Source organism: Gracilinanus agilis, chromosome 5 (assembly GCF_016433145.1).
Source record: "Gracilinanus agilis isolate LMUSP501 chromosome 5, AgileGrace, whole genome shotgun sequence".
In the NCBI taxonomy this organism is placed as follows: domain Eukaryota; kingdom Metazoa; phylum Chordata; class Mammalia; order Didelphimorphia; family Didelphidae; genus Gracilinanus; species Gracilinanus agilis.
In genome coordinates, this window is record NC_058134.1 from 273778563 (window position 1) to 273799038 (window position 20476).

The 20476-nt window shown below is 38.2% G+C and overlaps 1 protein-coding gene across 2 annotated transcripts in view; it reads right to left on the reverse strand.

The window, feature by feature from the left end:
- The window catches only part of SRGAP1 (SLIT-ROBO Rho GTPase activating protein 1), a 354516-nt gene that overhangs the window by 180247 nt on the left and 153793 nt on the right, over positions 1-20476 (reverse strand). For both annotated transcript variants that reach the window (XM_044678455.1, XM_044678454.1), the window contains exons 2-3: positions 17976-18171; positions 9289-9451 (exon numbers count right to left, since the gene is read on the reverse strand). In XM_044678455.1, coding sequence (XP_044534390.1) covers positions 9289-9451; positions 17976-18171 — 359 coding nt within the window. The remainder of the gene's footprint in view (positions 1-9288; positions 9452-17975; positions 18172-20476) is intronic.

Consider the following 20476-nt stretch of genomic DNA (forward strand, 5'->3'; position numbering starts at 1 on the left):
CTCTCTCTCTCTCTCTCTCTCTCTCTCTCTCTCTCTCTCACACACACACACACACACACACACAATCTCTCTGTCTTTTTTGTTTCTGTTTGTCCAAGTCTCTCTGTCTGTCTCTGTCTCCCTTCTCCCCTTCTCCCTCCCTTCCCACCAAACCAGATGGGAGAATATTTAGTAAAACTCATTTATTACCATACCTTAACCTTAAAATGGTAAACTGCAGTCTTGGGGGTAAGCTTAGAGATGTGATTACAAGTGGAACTCCAACCAGGGTTCTGGGCGTACTGACTCATGAGCCTTCAACCACTCTTCTCCTCCTTAAAGAAGGACATCACAGACCACATTAGAAAGTGATCATTTTCCGCTTTAATTTCTTTTGAGTCTTAACATTGCTGACCACACACATATTTGAAATAGTGAGATCTGGGGACTAAAATAAGTAAGAAAGAGTAAAGATTTCCCTAATTCTTAAGTCTATGGATTACATTGCATTCTACCCACAATGTCTTTCGGGAGATACTTCTCCTTTATTTATTAGCCAACACACAGCAAGTAGAATGAAGTTAGACTTTGAGAAGCAGTTGGGGATGAGGATGGGGTGGGGTGGTAGCTAGGTATCACAGTGGACAGAGCACCAGATCTAGAGTCGAAAGGACTGGGTTCCAATCTGGCTGCAGACACTTCTAGTTATGAGACAATGGGCAGTCACTTAACTCTGATGCCTACCTGTAGTCCTTCTATCTTAGAGTTATTACTAAGAAAGTAAGGATATTTAAAAAAAAATTACACTGGGGAGTCAGAAGACATGAGTTTAAATTCAGCCTCAGATACTTACTTTGTGACCCTGGAGAAGTCACTTAACTTCTATTTGCCTCAGTTTCTCAACTGTAAAATGGGGATAATAATAGTACCTACCTTACAGGGTCATTGTGAGGATCCAATGTGATAAATATTTGTAAAAAGCATTTAATACTGGTTCCCTAATTCCCCAAATCCCTTTTATTTCCCTTTGCCTATGATATCTTTTGGGTTTGGTGAAGAAGCTGTTATAATTTTTTAAAAGCCACTGAAAAGTTATCTACCAAGGCAACTGGAAGTGAAAATTGGAAGAAAATATGTAAATATAGGAATTTCTATCATTCCCCTAGAACACACACACAATTACCTCATCTCCTTTGTAAGAAACAAAAACCAAGATTATGCTAGATCCTATTAGGAGTCTTTGGACTCAGCTGTCAGTGACACCAAGGAATACACAGGTCTCTTGTACCTCCAACAACCAGCGTTCTTTTCAATACTACCTTGCCAAGGTTGGTGCCAATGTTCCTGGGACATCCAGCTTACAGTAAGGGTGCCCAAGGCAGGTGGGGGACATAGATGTTCATCCTTCATTTCGAAGAGGAACCAGAAACTTCAGGAAGTGACATCTTTACTTTCTTGTGAATAGGATTTAAGTGAGGCAGAGTAACAGAAAGTTACTTCCAGTCTCTTCCAGTGTCATCAAAGACCTCTGGCAAAATGAAAGTCAATTCCTGAACAGATTCCATATCTCCTAAATAGCAGGAAGTATAGACTTTTCCCTGGGCAACCCAGAAAAAGAATTGACCAGCGCTTGTTCAGATGCCAAGAAAAAAGAAAAATTGCCTGTTATTATCTGAGAGCAACAAATGATACAGCCATAAAGAGCATAAATGAAGATATTAATTATCCTGGTGACTAATCGAGTGGCAGCAATACTGAAAAGGACAGTCAGATCTGCAGGGTTATAAATTCTAAAACCAGAATCAAATATAAGTTTAAATAAGTCAATAAGTCAGGGTGCATATGGGGCTAGAGACAGGATAGACAATTGCTTTATTTGACACCATTTCCTCCCCCTGGGTTCCATCTCTCCATTTCTAATCCACATCATTCAATAATCATTTCAAATGCTACTCTTGCCACGAAATCCTTTCCAATCATTCCAAAACCATGCCTGTCAGAAGGAGTTTTTCCATCCTATGAGGTCCCATAGAACTTCATTCGTTCTGCTGTTAATGAATATATTTTAGAAAAACTATGATATAACTATATTACAGAATAGAGGCACAAGATGGTGCAGATGACAGGTCACTGAGCCTAGAGTCAAGATGACCTGAGTTCAAATAGCTTCAGACACTTACTAACCATGTGTCCTTGGGCAAGTCACTAAATCTCTGTGACTCAGTTTCCTCATATGCAAAATGAGCAAAATAACAGCAACTATCTCCTAGGGATGCTGTGAGGATTCATGTGACGGAGTTGCACAAATTCATCAGTCCCATTTTCTCAGTACTTAAACACTTTTTCATCCATACAACTCGTCCATTCAACTCATTCATTCGATTCATTCATATATTACACAGATTTATGTTACAAACAAAATCGACATTGAATACAGAATCTATACACTTTCAATCTTTGCTGATACTGGCCTTCAGACAACAGGCATAAATACAGTCAGTCCATCACATGGGACAAGATCTATGACTTCCTCAGTGTAAGCTTCCTTTACTGGTCTAGCTCAGCCCCTACTCTTTGACTTAAGTATGGGTGAATTATCTGGGGGCCCCAAGAGGTTAAGTCTCTGGAACAGTGTCATACAACTAGACCCTAGAATAGAACCCAGATCATGGGTTCATAGATGTTAAGAGCTAGAAGGGACCTTCGATGAGTTCAACTCCTTCATTTTATAGATGAGGAAACTGAGGTAAAGCGAGGTAAAAGGACTTGTCATACATTAATTAATTAATTAATTAATTACATTAATAAATAAATGAAGTCTCATATGAATCCTAGCCTTTCTGACTATACCCTACATGAAGATGAGTGTCCTCTGTATGGTGTATGATATTCCTGTAATACTCTAGTAATTAGTAGGGGAGATAAGACTATCCACAAATCACTATAAGTTCCTATAACTATAATTATACTTACATATATAGTTATAATAATAAGTTACATTCATATGTTTTAAAGTTTCCAAGATGCTTGACATAATCTAACATGATTGTGCTCATGTCTTATCTCCTCTGGGATATTACTAAACTCCCTAAAGGTGAACATCTTTGCTTCACTCTTCTCTGTATTCTCTATAGGGTCTCTAACATTTTAAGTATTTACTGAATGAATGAATGGCAAGCCTATCGATTGGTCCTTATAAAATCCAGCATTCCATAGGAGCAATATGGGTGATGTAATGAATTGATAATGCCTGTTGTTTTTTTTTTTTTTCCAGGCTCAAATGAGCTCTTTTGCCTTATCATGGTGGTAATAATAGTAGTGGGGATGGTGATGGTGTATACAGTTCTTCTTCCTTCCTCCCTCCCCCCCCCAAAAAAAAACCTTTACCTTCCATCTTAGAATCAATTCTGAGTATTGGTTCCAAGGCAGAAGAGCAGTTAGGGTTAGGCAACTGGGGTTAAATGACTTACTCAGGGTCACCCAACTGGGAAGTGTCTGAGGTCAGTTTTGAACCCAAGATCTCTTGTCTCCAGGCATGATTCTCTAAAATCTGAGCTACTTAGCTGCCTCTGGGACCAGTTCTTAAGAAGACACTGATACAGTATTTTTTTGGTGGAATATATTAACTCTTTCTTTAGAAAGTTGATGTGTCTATTCTCTGAGCTGAGCTGGTTTGCCCTTCCTTCCTGAGCAGGAACACAAAGTCAAGTTCTTTGGCTTTCTCAAAAGAATAACAACATCCTCCTTCCTTCCAAGACGTGAGTATTTGTTAGATAGCTCAACCATGAAATGACTGTATTTTAGCACCTGCCAAGGGTTTCTGATAATTGAGAGAGATAGTCTAATAGGTATAACTAACTACCCATTCGTCCAGATTCTTCAAGGTCTAGCTGTATAGGAAGTTAGGTCATTGACAAGCAAAGTGCCTGGGTCTTATTTATTATCTCAGCGCTCCACAGAAATGCTTTCGCTGGATTATGATTTCATGTTATCCTCTCTTCCTTCACACAAGGTCAGTACCAGAATTACTCATTTCAGCAGGGTCACAGCATCTTTTAAAAAAAAACGTAGTTAGACACTGGCCACTATTTTACTCACTGTCTCCTAATAAAGGATCCACAATGGTCATAATGGCATAAGTAAAGTACCAGGAAAAATATCTGTCTGTGAATGAATTAGAGAAGGGATTATCTTTTGCTCCTTTTGCATCCCCAGTTCTTAGCATAATGCCTGGCACTTAAATGTTGATTGACTGGCTGAGTTTTTTTGTTTAAGCTGTCACAAAATCTCCAAAGTTTCTGCCTAATTCAGTTCTTGGATATACTTAGTTTTTTTCAGGTTGCCCTTATTTTTCTCAAGTCCCTATTAAGTGCTAGGTGTCAAGTATACAAAGACAAAAATTGAAATGGTCCCGGCTTGAAAGGACTTCATATTCTAATTATATGCATAGGTATAGGCAAAACAGATCCAAAGTAATTTGAGAGGGATGAAGTAATGAAATGTTTGAGGAAGATGATGGTACCTGATTGAAATTTCTAAAGAAAACTAAAGAATTCATTCATTTGAGACACAAGGGAAGAGGAAGAGCTTTCAAGTCATAGGGGACAGCCAATGTCAGGAGAGGAATTTGGTCTAAACCAGAGGGATATTTAATGAAATTAGAAGGGCCTGGAGTCAGGGAGGCCCGAGTTCAAATCTAATCTCAGACACCAGCTGCGTGACACTGGGCAAGTCACTTAACTCTGCCTCAGTTTCTTCATGTGTAAAATGAACTGGAGAAGAAGATGGCCAACTACTATAGAATCTTTGCTAAGAAAACCCCAAATAGGGTCACAGAGTCAGATAGTACTGAAATGACTAAACAACGAAAAAGACACATGGAGGGGAATTGATTGTGAAGAGTTTTCATACACAAGAGGTATCTATACTTGATCTTGGGGATAATCAGATCCAATAAAGTTTATTAGGTGGGGTAGGGTGGGTAACATGGGCTTATTCTGAGTTTTAGGAAAATCACTTGCTAGATATAGAGAATAATAGATTGGAGTGGGGGAAGGAACTTGAGTAAGGGAGACTAGTTAGGAGGCTATTATGTTTCATCTATAAGCTGTCTCAAATACTTTTAGAAGGTTGAAGGCATAAAAGTTAATCAAATGATGAATAACTATTATCTATGGCTAGAAACTATCAAAGGGAATTCAGCTCAGGAAGGAAATGGAGTTTTTAAATGAAATTCTGATTATACAAGTAAGAATGATCTGGATGAAGAAAAAGGAGAGGAATCTTAAGAAATCAATGTAGCTCTCTGACAAAATAATTTAAACAGACATATAAGAAATAGAAAGTAAGAGAGAGAAATAAGAAACAGTAGCATTCACTTGTAAAAAGAGTTTAAGGAAGGTGAAAATCCAGAATAACACAAGTTTTGTGATGAATGCTAATGACTAAAAAAAAAAGGTACGTTTGTTTTTTTAGTCCAATTTTAGAGCATAAATAAAAACAAGAAAAGACAGCCATTGCTTTGGGAAGAAAAGTGAAAAAGAATGAGAAGACCTATTCAACTCTCATTTTCTTTCCATCTTTTTCATCAAGGAAATTTCCAAATTGTAAAGGGCAAAACAATTTAAAAATGGAATTATATACCAATATATGTAAGGAGATAAAGAATACCAAGTAGTTTCACATTTCCAGTCTCAAATAAAATATACTCTAGGTATTAAAAAAAGCTTGGTAGATAAGATCATGAGAGCACTGGTAATCTGAAAAAATAAATCATGAACAAAAAAGAAATGCGAGAATATTGGATAGGCATATATCCCTATTTTTTAAAAAAGAGAGGGGGGGGAAAAGCAGATTCTGTAAACCACACAGTAGGCAAGCTTACTGCCAATCTCTACCAAAATTCTAGAAATCATTCTATAAAAAGTTTGTGACCACAATAAAAAATATGGATTTCTTTTTAAAGAACCAGCATAGATTTCCTAAAAAAAAAAAACAACAAAAAAACAGGTTATATTAAATTAACTTCATTTCATATCAAGGCAGAAGACCAGTAAGGTAAGGGCTAGGCAAATGAGGGTAGTCACATAGCTAGGATGGGTTTGAGGGCAGATTTGAACTGAACCACCTATCTAACTCTTGTAAGTTGAATAAATAGGTGGCTCAGGAGAATGTCAAAGTCATATAGACTCTTAGGATGCAGAAAATCATTTCATAATGTCTCTTAGAATATCCTTTTGGAGGAGCAGCTAGGTAGCACAGTGGATAGAGCACTATGCATGGAGTGGAAGGATTTGGGTTCAAATCTGACCACAGATTCCTAGCTATGTGACCCTGGGTAAGTCACTTTATCCCAGTTGCTTAGCTGTTACCAATCTTCTCTCTTAGAAATCATACCAAGACAGAAGGTAAGCATTAAAAAAGAAAGAAAGAAAATGGATGTCCTTGTGGACAAGATGGAGACATGTGAGACAGAAGAGATTATAGGAAGATAGTCATGGGAAGGTAAGCAATCATAGGGGTCTCTTAGAGTTTTCTGCATTACATTGTGCTGTTCAGTGTCTTTTTTTAAAAAAATTTTTATCAATGATGGCAATACATACTAAAGCTTCCATGGAACACTTTCTTACATCAAGTTAATGTCTCCAAGTCTACAATAACACACAGGATACAAAGGATAGTACAGCTTTTCCAGTAGGTTCATATTGAGATCCTTAATCTTAGAATGGTGAGCACACAAAGCTCAGAGAAATAACTAATGAGATAAAGGACAAAATTACAAATGGAGAGCCATTACAGGGTAGTGGATACGGTGTTGGAATCCTCCTTCTGATGCTTACCAGCTGTGTGCACCTGGGAAACTCCTAGAATCTCTCTGAGTCTCCGTTTTTTCCATTTGTAAAATGGGGATAGTTAAACCTGTAATATCTTCCTTGCATGGATGTTAGGATGAAAAGAGATAACATGGAAAGTATTTTGTAAGCCTTAAAAATCACCACATAAATTTTGGCTATTATTATTTCAGCTTAGATTTTTCCAGATTTGGCTGGTTGGCTGAAAATATTGTGCAGTAGAGTATCTGGGATGTGTTCTTCTTACTCTAAAGCAAGGGGTTTTAATCTGGGGTGCATAGACTCCTCCCATGGGGATCAGTGGATGTATTTATGGAGTTCATGGAGTTGGATGAGGGGAAAAATACCTTCATTTTCACTAATCTGCAGGGACCATCTTTTGCCTTTTCTGGAAACTCCCATGAGAAGCACCAATTTGTCTAACACAGGGGTCAGCAATGTATGGCTCTTGAGCCATATCTGGCTCTTTTGAGGGCCAGATATGGCTCTTTCTGCAGGAGCCATAAAGTCAATTTTTTTTCAGGCTCTGTTACAGGAGTGCACTGTGAGCTCTCACAAAATTACATTTTAAAAAATGTGGCGTTTATGGCTCTCACGGCCAAAGAGGTTGCTGACCCCTGGTCTAACACATATAAGGTGCTCGATAGATCTTTTATCACTACCTGAAATTTGGCATTTCTTTCAATTATATCAAAACATTATTGTGAGAAGGGGTGCATGGACTTCAGCAGCCTGCCAAAGTGGTCCATGATACAAAAAAGGCTAAGAACCCCCACTCTACAGATATGCTTGATCTAAAATCATGCCAGCTTGGCTGGTACGTAAAAAGTTCTCTGGAAAGCTTGAAGGACTACATAAATATCAACTAGTACCATTGCTAACCAGTAGGTCAGTGGTTCTCTCCAATTTCATTTATAGAATCATTTCTTTTATTTTTTATTTTTATTTTGAATATTTTCTCATAGTTACATATTTCATGTTCTTTCCCTCTCCCCAAGCCCCCCTATTCCCCCTTAGCCAACGCGCAATTCCACTGGGTTTTTCATGTATCATTGATCAAGACCTAATTCCATATTATTGATAGTTGGACTAGAGTTATTGTTTAGTGTCTACATCCGCAATAATATCCCCAACACCCATGTGTTCAAGCAGTTGTTTTTCCTTTGTGTTTCTCCTCCCACAGTTCTTCCTCTGAATGTGGCTAGTTTTCTTTCTCATAAGTCCCTCAGCCTTGCTCTGGATCCTTGCATTGCTGCTAGTAGAGAAGTCCCTTATATATAGAATCATTTCTTTAAAAAATTCCCATAACTTAAGATATGACTTATCTTTTCCCTTTTGGAATTGTTTCTAGACAGACTTCTTGTTTTCCTTAAAAAAAAAAATCAACCCCCAAAACCCTTCCCTTCTGTCTTAGAATTAATATTAAATATTGGTTCCAAGATAGAAGAGTGCACAGTCTAGTCAATGGGGGTTAAGTGACTTGCCCAGGGTCACACAGTTAGGAAGTATTTGAGGCCAGATTTAAATCCAAGATCTCCCATCACCAGGCTTCACTCTCTCTCCACTAAGCCACCCTGTTATCCCCTTTCTTTCCCCTTTAACTAGAAGCATTTTTCCCCAGTAGAGAAAAAGCAAAAGACCATTAGGGTTTATCAAATTCCATTTACAGGACAGAAGTCAAAGCTAAGGTGGCCACACCAAACATCAGGAGGAAATTTCCCAGCTGGCCTCCTGTTACCACCAAGCTTTTGTCGTTTAAAAATTTTCAATTATAAATATGTTGTTAATATGTATTTTTTTTTCTTTTTCTAAGACTTCATGATTAATTGGAGAAGAGTAGGTAAGAGCATCTGCACTGAACAACCATCATGACACTCCACAGCTGGAAAAAATTCTAGGTCATGTAAACATCAAAAAACAGAGGCCGGCTTTGTTACTAGGCAGGAGCTGCACTCTGTACGTGGGAAGAGAGCCAACTTATTCATTGCTAAAAATGAAAATATCCACACAACGAAACGAGCTGTGCAATAAGAACTTTGTTAGTCTGGCTTCTTTTCCAATGTGTTTTGGAGGCATGAAGCCCTCTGGATGAAGGGAGAAGGTCCTCAGGGTGGGGGCCTGAGTCTTCCCTGGCATTTTTCAGGTAGCTAAAGCTGCAGATATGGTTCTTCCTTTATTCTGAACTTCTCCTTGAACCCAAAGTTGTCTTTCCCAAGTTTGAACATTCCCAGCTGCAGAGAGTCCCTTCCTTTGGGCAGGGTTGTGATTAACCAAGAACATCCCACCAGGGTTTCTCATTTAAAATCAGATGCCTGCTCCTACACATATTGCAAAGGAGAAAGAAAACACTTAATGGTACTGGTTCCTTGAGTACTGCAGGAGTCTAACTTTTGTGCCCAACTGCTTAAAATACATGTTCCAGGGGGGCACAACGTGGCAAGAATGATGTTGTTGTTACCTTTTTAAACATTCTGGTAGAATCCTCGCTTATCTGCATGAACCGCATGATGACGTTGTTCAGATAGATGTCACTTAATGTGGCATGGTCCTTGCTTTCTCTTCTTACTTGGTTTAGGAGTAAATACCAGCAGTTCACTGGAGACAAAAGGTTCTGGTCTTTCCTGTGGATTCAAAGAAATTGCAGTATTATAAATAGTACCCAGAGTACACGTCAATCAGTTCCAGCAAAGGAAAGCCAACTAAAGGAGCACAATATAGGTTGCACCTGAATTCTGAAAGGCACACCATCCCCAGCAATCCACTCTTCTGTGTGGTGGAAGGCACGTGGCCAACTGATCCCCAAGCTTGGAGGGAGAAAATTCAGACCAAGAATATCTGGTAAAAACCCACACAATTTAGAAAAGTGCCCTGAGACCCCTCACGTCCATAGAGTTCAGGGAAGTTCTTGGTTTGAAACATCTCATTGAAGGACAGCAATTTATGTTTATATTTAAATCGATAAACTCCTGCCTCACAGAAAGAATGTGGTTTGCCACTGTTCAAAATCTGCTAGGAAAATTCGGCTCACTGCATGTCAGAAAAGATCTGGCTAGGTATGCTTCCAGTGGGATGGAGATTCATGTGGTAAATCTCTTCATTCACCCAAGAAGGCCCCCAAAGTGAGAACACTAAAGGATCAAATATAGTATCTGGACTCTTTGAACTTTTTCTATCATGCCACAGAAGCATCCTTAGCTTTGAAGTTTTCTCTCTCCTTGGTCTTCTCACACTAGAAATACACTCCACCCCCATGGCACCTTCCTCTGATTGGCTAGCTACTCTCAGAACCGCCATTGCCCAAGCCAACCATGACTCTCTGGGATTTTCTTTACCAGGCATGGGATCATTCATATCACACATGGGGATGTAGATACCTTCAGGAGTTCAATGGAAACAAAAGGTTCTGGTCTTTCCCTACCCAATTTCAGCCTTCCTTTTATGTGTCATTTCCGTGTTGGAATATAAACTCCTTGAGGGCAGGGATTCTCCTTCTGTTTATATTTCTATTCCTAGTTCTTAGCCCAGTGACTGGCACACTGGAAGCACTTAATTACTTGTTGACTTAACTTGACAGCCCAAATGAGAACAAGAAGGCTGTTAGCTTATAGACCTGTAACATAGTCTATTTAAATTCAAAAGTCCATCTTGTTTTCTTAAATATTGATTTCCCAACCCCCCAACAAAGTTATAAGTTGAGCATAATTTAAATGGTAGAACTTTTAGAGACTTTGTTTTTAAAGAATAGTATTATGATTATGATATAATTTCAAAATATGAGTCTTTTGATATTATATTTGAAAAACTACCTCAAAGATCTATGAATTCATCAATGGAGATACATCATCCTCTAATGCCTATCACAAGTTCCCTATGGAGTGAGTAAAGGTAATAAGGAGAAACTGATAATAAAGCAAGATCATGACCTCTGGCTGAAAATTTCAAAGCTGGGTGGCCAATCTAGTGATGAATCTTATACAAATTAGCCAAGTAGGTCCTGAGATGACAAATACAGGCCATCTGTGGGCCCCTACTTGAACACCTTCCATCTTGGTAGGATAAGGCAGAGTTCATGTTTTGCTGACATCACTTTCAAGAAGTCAGTCGTACCCTTCCTGCTATTGTGAGGCACTAGCAAAGAACTCTGTAAAACCACGTAACAGCCCCTAAACTTGAAGAGCAATACCCACAAACTCTGTGTATGACTCAGGCTTAGAAGGCTATCACTCATGGTCATTGATGGTCCATGAATTATAATATAGTCAGGAAAGGACGGCTGATGAAATCAGAGCTTTCTGCCTACTCGGCTACACTGTTCACAATTTAACATCCCAGAAAATCAAAATTCTATTTCATCGATCTATGGTACACTCTGTCGACATACATATTTTTGGATGTGTCCAAGGTGGGAATTTGTTTTACTTGAATATGCATTATTTGCTTCATGGACTTTGTTTTTCTCTTTTTTCTTTCCCCCCAAATAAGGGCAGGGGACAGATGAGAGAAAAAGAACACAAGATTTTTGTTTATTTTTTTAAAAAAAACTTAATTAAAAAGAAAATAAATGAGTTCTGTCAATGCCAACTATCTTTTGGAGGAAAATTCCAACAGGAAGGAATTATTACTACAGACCTCTGGAAACTCCTAACTTTTTAAATGTAATTAAAATAAAACATGTCAAAATTGACAGTCTCTTCTCTTGTCTAATCTGCAGGTTAATGACAAATTCTAGGAAAGATAAAGAATGCTTGAGAGTTATTCATTAATAATAAATAATAAATCTTTCTTCTTGTCTTTCATGTAGGACATATAGGCAGGCCTTAAGTTAATAAGGAAAATGCTATGTTTCTTTATTAAACTCTCCCATCACTCCTAGTTTCCTTAATAGGAACAGATTTACAGACTGCAGAACCAGCATGGTTCAAGAAGAGAGATTTAGTTTATAAAAATATATATAACTTTTTATTTAAGGTGGACCCTTACAACTGCAGATGTCTTACATCTGGTGACTAGTTACTTTTTTGTCAAAAAAAAATTGAAATCATCATCTTGAAATTATTAAAAACTTTTATTGGGTGTCAGCCTTTGGTAGCCTTTGTCCCTCTTTTTTTCTCTGTCTCCTCCTGAGTTTCCCTCCACCTACACCCCACCATCTCTCTCTCTCTCTCTCTCTCTCTCTCTCTCTCTCTCTCTCTCTCTCTCTCTCTCTCACACACACACACACACACACACACACACACACACACACACACATGCACGCACACTACTTGGTAATGTCGGCTGCGCAGGAGCCAGGTGGCAGGAAAGTAATTCTTGTTGTTGGAAAAAAGGATATTCCCAGCAACTTCAAGGACTACCTCAGGTAACAGTCCTCTATATTTTTCAAGAACTTCCATGACAGCACCTAGCAGAGTGATATTCAGAGAGTTGATGTTCAATAAGCATTTCTTGAATGAGTGAGGAGAATGTTCGCTAATCAGATGGAGAACAGAAGGAAGGTTCTGTGGCATCTGTTTTTCAAACAATCCCATCTGCCCAGCTAAAAGGATACGGTCAGATGAGAGTTGAATGGACAAATGAATGAATGATGAACGTATGAAGGGTGGGGTCAGCTCAATTCTGGTTTAGAACTTCTCTTCCCAATCTGGAAATCATCCACTATCCTAAAAATGATGACTTGCCAGCAGGACAATCAAGGTTTGGGGGGGGTGAGGGACAAAAAACCCCACACAAAACAAAACCCAGCAAATTCTTTCTCGCCTCTAGGAGAGCTAATATTCACTGTATGTATGCTGTCTTTCTCATTGCCACTGCCACCATCTTAGTTTAGGTTCACTTTACTCTATACCTCATTATTGCAACAATCTCCTTTTAACTTCTTGCCACCAGTTTCTCTCCATCTTCCTTTACATGCTCCACCCTTTATTCTGGAAGAAAGAAAACTTCATAGAGGCTGCTTATTTACTTGGTTCCTCTATGCAAAAATTGTCAATGACTCCCTGTTGTCTACATAATAAAGTTCCAACTCCTTACTTTAGAATTCAAGGCCCGGGGTCAGCTGGGTAGCTCAGTGGATTGAAAGTCAGGCCTAGAGACGGGAGGTCCTAGGTTCAAATCCAGCCTCAGACACTTCCCAGCTGTGTGACCCTGGGCAAGTCACTTGACCCCCATTGCCCACCTTTACCACTCTTCCACCTAGGAACCAATACACAGAAGTTAAGGGTTTAAAAAAAAAAGAATTCAAGGCCCCCCACAATGACACTTACCTCTCATTCAATTCAATAAACATCTATTAAATTTCAACCTCGTACAGAGAATGGTGTTAGGTGGTTGGTAAGAAACAAAAAAATAAGATAAAATATGGTCCTTGCCATCATAGAACATACAGTCTAGGATAATTTCATTTAACATTACAGAAGATCATAAGATGATAAATTCAGAGCTGTACAGACCTTATAGACCAATAGTCCCTCTGCTTGTCAAACCATTCAATTTATTTTTCTCTGAACATGCCTTGTAATCTCTCACCTCCATGCCTTTACTCTTGCCATTTCAGTTCACTGATATTCTTGAATCTTTATTCTCTAAATAATTCACAAGTTGATTCCTCCCCTCCCCCAGGGCTAATGCTCTTTAAAAAATTATAGGAAGAAGATAGAAATCAGAGGAGTTTTGTTTCTGTCACAATTCCCAACAATCATCAGCTATATGACCTTGGGCAAGTCTCCTAACTACTCTGAATCTCATTTTACTTATCTGTAACATGAGGGTAATTATATTTGCACTCATTTCACAAGGTTGCCACAAAGATCTTAAGTCTCAATATTCAAAGGACTCTCTGATCTTATTGACTTGGTTGCTCCCTTCAATAACACAGACGGCAACTCCACCATACCAGTTGACCCTGTGTGACTCTTGGCTATGTCTTCCCAAATGTTTGCCACAAGGGATCCATGGGACATGTGTGAGGTCTTTCCTGTGGTGCATACTGGCTATTTACCTGTCTTCATTCACTCCCACCAACCACTTGTCATCTTTTCCTCTTATATTTTGAAGGTCTTTAGTGATTTCTAAGTTGGAGGCTTCTCATGGTCACCATACATTCCTTCTTTTCAAATCTCTGGAAACTGCTATATTCAATCTCTCATGATCACAGAGACATGATCACAAGACAATGGTAGAATGCTAGTATTAAAAATATGAAACTTTGAGAGCAGGGGGAGCTTTGGTCATTAAAAAAGCTTTGCAATTTCCTGAAGACAGTATAATTTGCTTTTCTTCTTTTTCTAATTAACTCAAGAACCAAAATCATTGTCCACTTGCATTGTCTATTCTAGACATACATACTAATGAGTAAAATCTACAAGTTGTTTATTCAAACAAACCTATGTTAAAATCTGGGCAAAAGATATTCTTCATCCATTTGGTCTCTCTTATATGAATGGTTGCGCCAAACTCTGTTGAGTGCTTATGAATTTTTTCCAGAAGGCTCTTAAAGGTTCTAGAGCTAGATGCAATCAGTACCATATTCTCTGCAAACAGAAGCATCTGGAGGACCCCACCATCCATAGGAAATCTCTCTTCAACTTAGACAATTCTCTGGATCTACATCACTATAGCAAAAACTGTTGATTAGCAGCATCTCCCTGGTTTGCACAGTGAGGATTAAATAAAATAATACATGCAAAGCATTTTTAGAAAATATGAGTCTTGGTTATGTAGTCCAAACCCCTTCCTTTTTAGAGATGAGGAGACAAAGATTTTGGCATTGTCCATTTCCCCCTCTAAAGTCAATAAGAGAGATCTGCACTTGCCCTTACTTTTGGGTGCCAAGCCTTAGATGAATTCCTAGCAGATATCTGGAGGAGCCATGAACTGTATTGAGAAAGCAGTGGAAAACTCATCTAGGAAACATGTATTAGAGTACCTTCACATTTTAACTGTCAAGTATACTAATACAATAGATTGGCTATCTAATTATAATTCATTGTCTGAACAGCAGGTGTTGCCAGCCATTTATTTTTCCCTCTATAGATTATTCCACTAATCTCTTTTGAATAATCACTGATTTCACTGTTTCTAGTCAAATTGTGTCTGTTTATTCCCCTATAGATCCATTTACCATCCTTGTAACTTTCGGAACCACAATAGCCCTTATTGGTCACCACTCCCCTAAGTATTATTGCTCCTACCTCCAGCAGATTATAAGGGTCTTCCATGGCAGAGATTGTGTTTGATTTCTTGCCCTTAGCACCATGCTTGATACAAAAAAAAGCTGAATAAAATATTTTTCCATTCATCCATTAGTTGAGGAGATTCAGCAATATCCTAAGGCTTAATGTAATCAGAGCAGAATCATTTATAAATAGAAGGATCTAATGAAATAATCTAAGATTATTTCAATTAAATATAAGCATTTATGAGTTCCATCACAATGGAAAGATCAAGCATGATCATGGGAATCTATTGGACATATCCCATCAAAAAACCTAGCTACTTAAGGGTGGCTACTAAGTAATGGATTCTTTGTTCATGAAAACTCATGAAAAAAGTAAGCACAACCTAAATTAATAGAATTTCTGAGGCTCTCTCTAAGCATGATATAGTTATTTCTATTGACTGTTCATAAACAATTTCATGTTTATTCCTGCTTTTGGTCCCTTTTTGTAAGAACTCAGAAGCCATTTCCTGTAGCCAATTATTGGGCAGTTAAGAATCCAGAGTTAGAAAAAAAAATTTCCAACTGCTTTCTGGCTTTTAAGAATATTTTAGCAAGAATCACAAGGGTTCCTAGGAGTAAGGAAAGCTTATCACTGACTCTGTTAAAAACCTTTCTTATGATCAACTTAAGTGAAATTTAGATTGAATAAACATTTACCAGGTGCCAGCTTTCCAAACACTATGCCGAGTCACAAAAGTAATTCAGACATGGTCTCTGCCCATAAGCAGCTTAATAACAATAGTCAGAATGAATATATCATTTTAGATATACAAAACATTTAACTGGCATCTGTTGACTTTATCCTCATAATAAATCTATGAGGCAGGTAGGTACTACAGGTAATATTAAATTGATTTGAAAAAGGACAAAATTGACACTCAGAGAATCTTATCATCTGTCTATCATCTAAGAGGTGGTTGATAGCAACAGTGCGATGTACACTGTCTAGATTATTATGTTGGCTCCCTGCTGACAGTTTACAATTCAATAGGAGAAAATAAAAGTATATACATTAATCCTGGGATCCAACAAGTAACTTTAACACAAAATACGACCACAAATATGTAATAGGGCCAAGAAATGCTACCACAGCTCCTTGGCAAGGCAGGTAATTACTGACAAAGAATATGGGAGGAAAACTGTGAGGATGGGCACTATTGGCTCTCATCTATCTCACCTCGAAGGGTTGATCTAGTAGGGACAATCCTTCTTATAATTCTGAGATTTCTCATTGGAACATAAAATCCTTTAAAAAAAACAAAACCTCTTACCTTCTGTCTTAGAATCAATACTTAGAAACAATGCAATACTTAGAATCAATATGTACAGAAGAGCAGGTAAGGGCTAGGCAATGGGAATTAAGTGACTTGCCCAGAGTCACACAGCTAGGATGTGTCTGAGATCAGATTTGAACCTAGGAGGATCATAAAATGCTAGGGAGACAACAAAGGTGTCCAATGTACCCAATCACAAGATGAGCAAACTGAATCTGAGAAAGGTCTTGAAACTATTTTTTGGAGTCACATGCTTAATTGATGTATGAGTCACATTGAACCTGGGTCATTTCTGATTCTAAGCTCTGTGTCCTATCTACTATGCCAACTAGTTTCAGGATCACAAGGTCTACCTCTTCCCATGTTGCCCAGTGCTAAATACAGAGTAAGAAGGTCAGGAAATCCTTTTTAAATGGAACAAAGGAGGTGAGCCACCATGTAACAAGACCAAGGACAACAGATGGCTAAACTGAGTACTTTGCTAAGGTCCGCTAACCCATCCCATTGGCTAGATCTCCTCTGAAGGAGAAAAGTAGCACAGGATGAGAAGGTGTGGAAGAGTTACAATCTACACAGATGAAGAGAATGCCCATGCTGCCCTGATGAGATCACAGATTTGCCACAGGTCTGAGTGAATGAATGAAAATTCAGTGCTAGGCTCTCAGATGTTACTTGAATTTGAATTTGAAATTACTGAATTTGAATTAAACTCTATTGTTCAGTTGCTTTTGAGTCAAATCCAACTCTTTGTGATCTCATCAGGGGTTTTCTTGGCAAAGATCCTGGAATGGCTTGCCATTTTCTTCTCCAGCTCATTTTACAGATAAGGAAACTGAGGCAAACAGTTAAATGGATTTTCCCCCAGATAGTAAATGTCTGAGGCCAGATTTAAACTTACAAAGATAAGTCTTCTGGAAGTCTATCCACTGTGCCATCTAGTTGCCCCATTGTCACAAGAGTATCTCAATGAAAATGAAAATGAAAATGAAAATGAAGGAGGGGCAAACTGAGGCAAACAATAGAAAATCTACAAAAGGAAAATATATTTGACTTAAACAACAATATGAGCATGAAGTCAAAAGAGACCTAAGTTTGAATATCACCTTTGAAGCATGTTTTCTGACTATAGGCAAATCATTGAACTTTGGGGAGCCTCAGTTTCCTTATTTGTAAAATAGGGAATAATAACCCTTAGAGAACTGACCCTCCTCACAAATGTGTCATGAGAACAAAATGAGATCATGATGTTTGTAAAATACTTTGTACAGCAACACTTAAAGGAATGTACAGCAACGCTTGTAAAAATCCTATCAAAGTGTTAATTTGCCACCAGTTACTTCTGGAGACATGACTAAAGGGTTCATCATATCCCTGTTTACAGGTGGATGCACACACAAATACACACAGAGTTATATCTCTATTATTCCCAATGTAACTACACAATTCAGTTGTGCAAAGTTTGGCCTGCTTTAAAAAAAACCCAAAGTTTTAATAAAGGGATAATTTTTGTCACAAAAAATAGCATTTTTTTATTCTTTCATCATCGACAATATTTTGTCTGTTCAACAGCTATGTACAGGCAGAAAAAGCAAAGTGAGAGTAGGTTGGTAGGCAAACAGGTCCTATTTGGAAGGCTTTTGGAGAGACTCTTACTTATACTGCTGGTGATCTTTTGTGCTTCTCGTTTTGGCCATGAATCTCTCTGCCAGTTTCTCCAGGTTGCGGGAGTACTCAGTCTCGATTTCAGCTTTTTTGCGGAAGAAATCTTGCAGGTCCTGCAGGAGCTGTACCCGCATCTCGGTCTGTTGTTCCAGACATTTCTGCTGCTCTATCAGCTGGGCTCGAATTTCTAAAAACGAAACAGAATGAGCAAGTTCAGGAAAAGTGAGAAGATGTTTTAACGTGAGTGGAATATATGAGGGGGAAGTCATCGGTCTCTCATGGTATCCAATATTGACTACATTCAATTCAGGCTTCGGTATCCAGGTCAATTACCAATCTTTTTTTTTTTTTTAAACATAGCACAAGGATAAGGATAATCAATATAACCCCCTCACCAAATACAGCCATTTTTCTACTACTATTAAATACTACCACTACAAAAAATACTATTCCACTACTATTTATATTTTTCAGAACAGCAAAGTGGCAAAATGAAAGAGTGCCAGCTTGAAGTCAACAAGATTCATTTTCCCAAGATCAAACCTCTCTTCAGACATGAACCCTGTTCACTTCAAGTTCCTCTACAATAAAATGAGATGGAGGAAGAAATGGCAAGTCACTCTATTTCTTTGTCAAGAAAACCCCAAAAGGGATCACAAAGAGTGGGACATGGTTGAAATGAGTGAACAAAAAACAAATGAATATTTTGCAAGATGCAATCATAGGTCACAAGGAAGAAAAAAATCAAGTGATTGCCACTTTTGTAATATTTCTTTTGTAATATTTCTGAACAACCAAATATAATCTGGATTTTTTTTTAAATTTTGAAATCAAGACCTCACCTCAGTCAACCCTGAGCCAGAACAGGCAAGAAATGAGCATCATTTCTTCTCGGCTTCTAATCCACCACATGTCTTGCCAGTTGGCAATATACAGAGACATCTGGTAATTTTTATTTAGTGCATGTATTTCTAGTTTGTCAAATACACAGCTTCAGAATTATGGGGATGCTGCTTCTAAAAATAGCTTCTTTTTTTCCTCTTTCCAAATAATTCATGAACAATAAGGCTGCCTTCAGAATGGGATTCCACTTCATGGATCCATTCACAAAACTTACATGTGCCTTCAGCTTACCCTTTGCGGTTCAGAACTTGCTCTAACCAATAGCTTAGAGATACCTCTACTACATGGGGAGAATGAACTGACTTCCCATCTTCATGATTTTCTAATTTTTAAGGTGGTCTGACATTGATTAAAAGTGAAGGTTAAGCTTTTAGCAATTTTTCTTTCCCCAAAGTAGGAGAACAAAATGTGCTATACAAAATTGCTCAGAGATATGGGTAACAATAAATGATGTGTGTTTTGGAAAATGTGATACTGTAACTAACAACCACCGACTTTTTTTGGCCCGTGACAGAGCTACAATTTCCAAAAATGAAATATCTTCATAATGGAAAACTCCTCCTTTCCTCATTACTGACTTCAAGAGACATTTGGATAAAATGAGTCTGAAAACACTAATGAGAGTAGCAGAGAAACAATGCTCAAAGAGTCTTCCCTTGACTTGATTATTATGATTTTAAGCTAGAAGTGCAGATACATAATGAAATGCCCAATCTATGCAAGGTGATACTCTGCCTCCTTCTCTTCTAGAATCCCTAGCTTCCTTAGAACCATAATTTGGGACTTTGGTTAAAATGGATACCTAAGTGGTTGGAGAAAAGGCCAGCTTTTATACACATACAGCAGCAAGGCTCTAAGAAGAGCACCGGATCAAATAACATTCAAGAAATCCAAAGAAAAATTAGTGTAAGTACCTTTGTCCAGGCTCAAGACTACGGAAGAAAAATAGTCAGTAGCCTGTGGGCACTGGGAAAGGAATCCTACACAGAAAAACCAGCATGAGAAGAGATGAACACACCTATAAAGCTTAGAACAGAAAGCACTCCAGGAACACCTAGCCTATAGTGCAGGGTACCTGATTGCAGATAAGAAAACTGAAGAGAGGTAAGAAATCTCTCAGAGCTGAAGGGTACTAGAAGGTTATAGCCCTTTGATTGGGGAAGTCCAGAGGGCTTTGAAGACCATAGCACTCAGAACCTGAATGTTCCAAGAAAGGTTAAAATCTGCAAGTGCTCCGAGCACAAACATACCAGGGGAAGGAGATGCCAGCATCAGAAAAATAGAAAATAGAGGTCAAGATCAAATGGGACCCAACGACCTGGTCTCTGGAAGGGGCAGAGCTGAACCTACCTACTTTTGGAATACGACCCAAATCAGGAATATGGGGTGGAGATAACAGTAAATTAAAGATGACAATGAATATTATGAAGAAATATTTTGGATCCAGAGATGTCCAAGACATAATCCCAGAAGGGTTTAATTCCAGAGCTCCAGAGGAAGGAAAAAAATCACTAATCCATAAGGACTACAAAAATGTAAGAAATGAAGTTTAAAAAAGTTTTAAATGAAATTGTAGGTAAAGTAAGAGT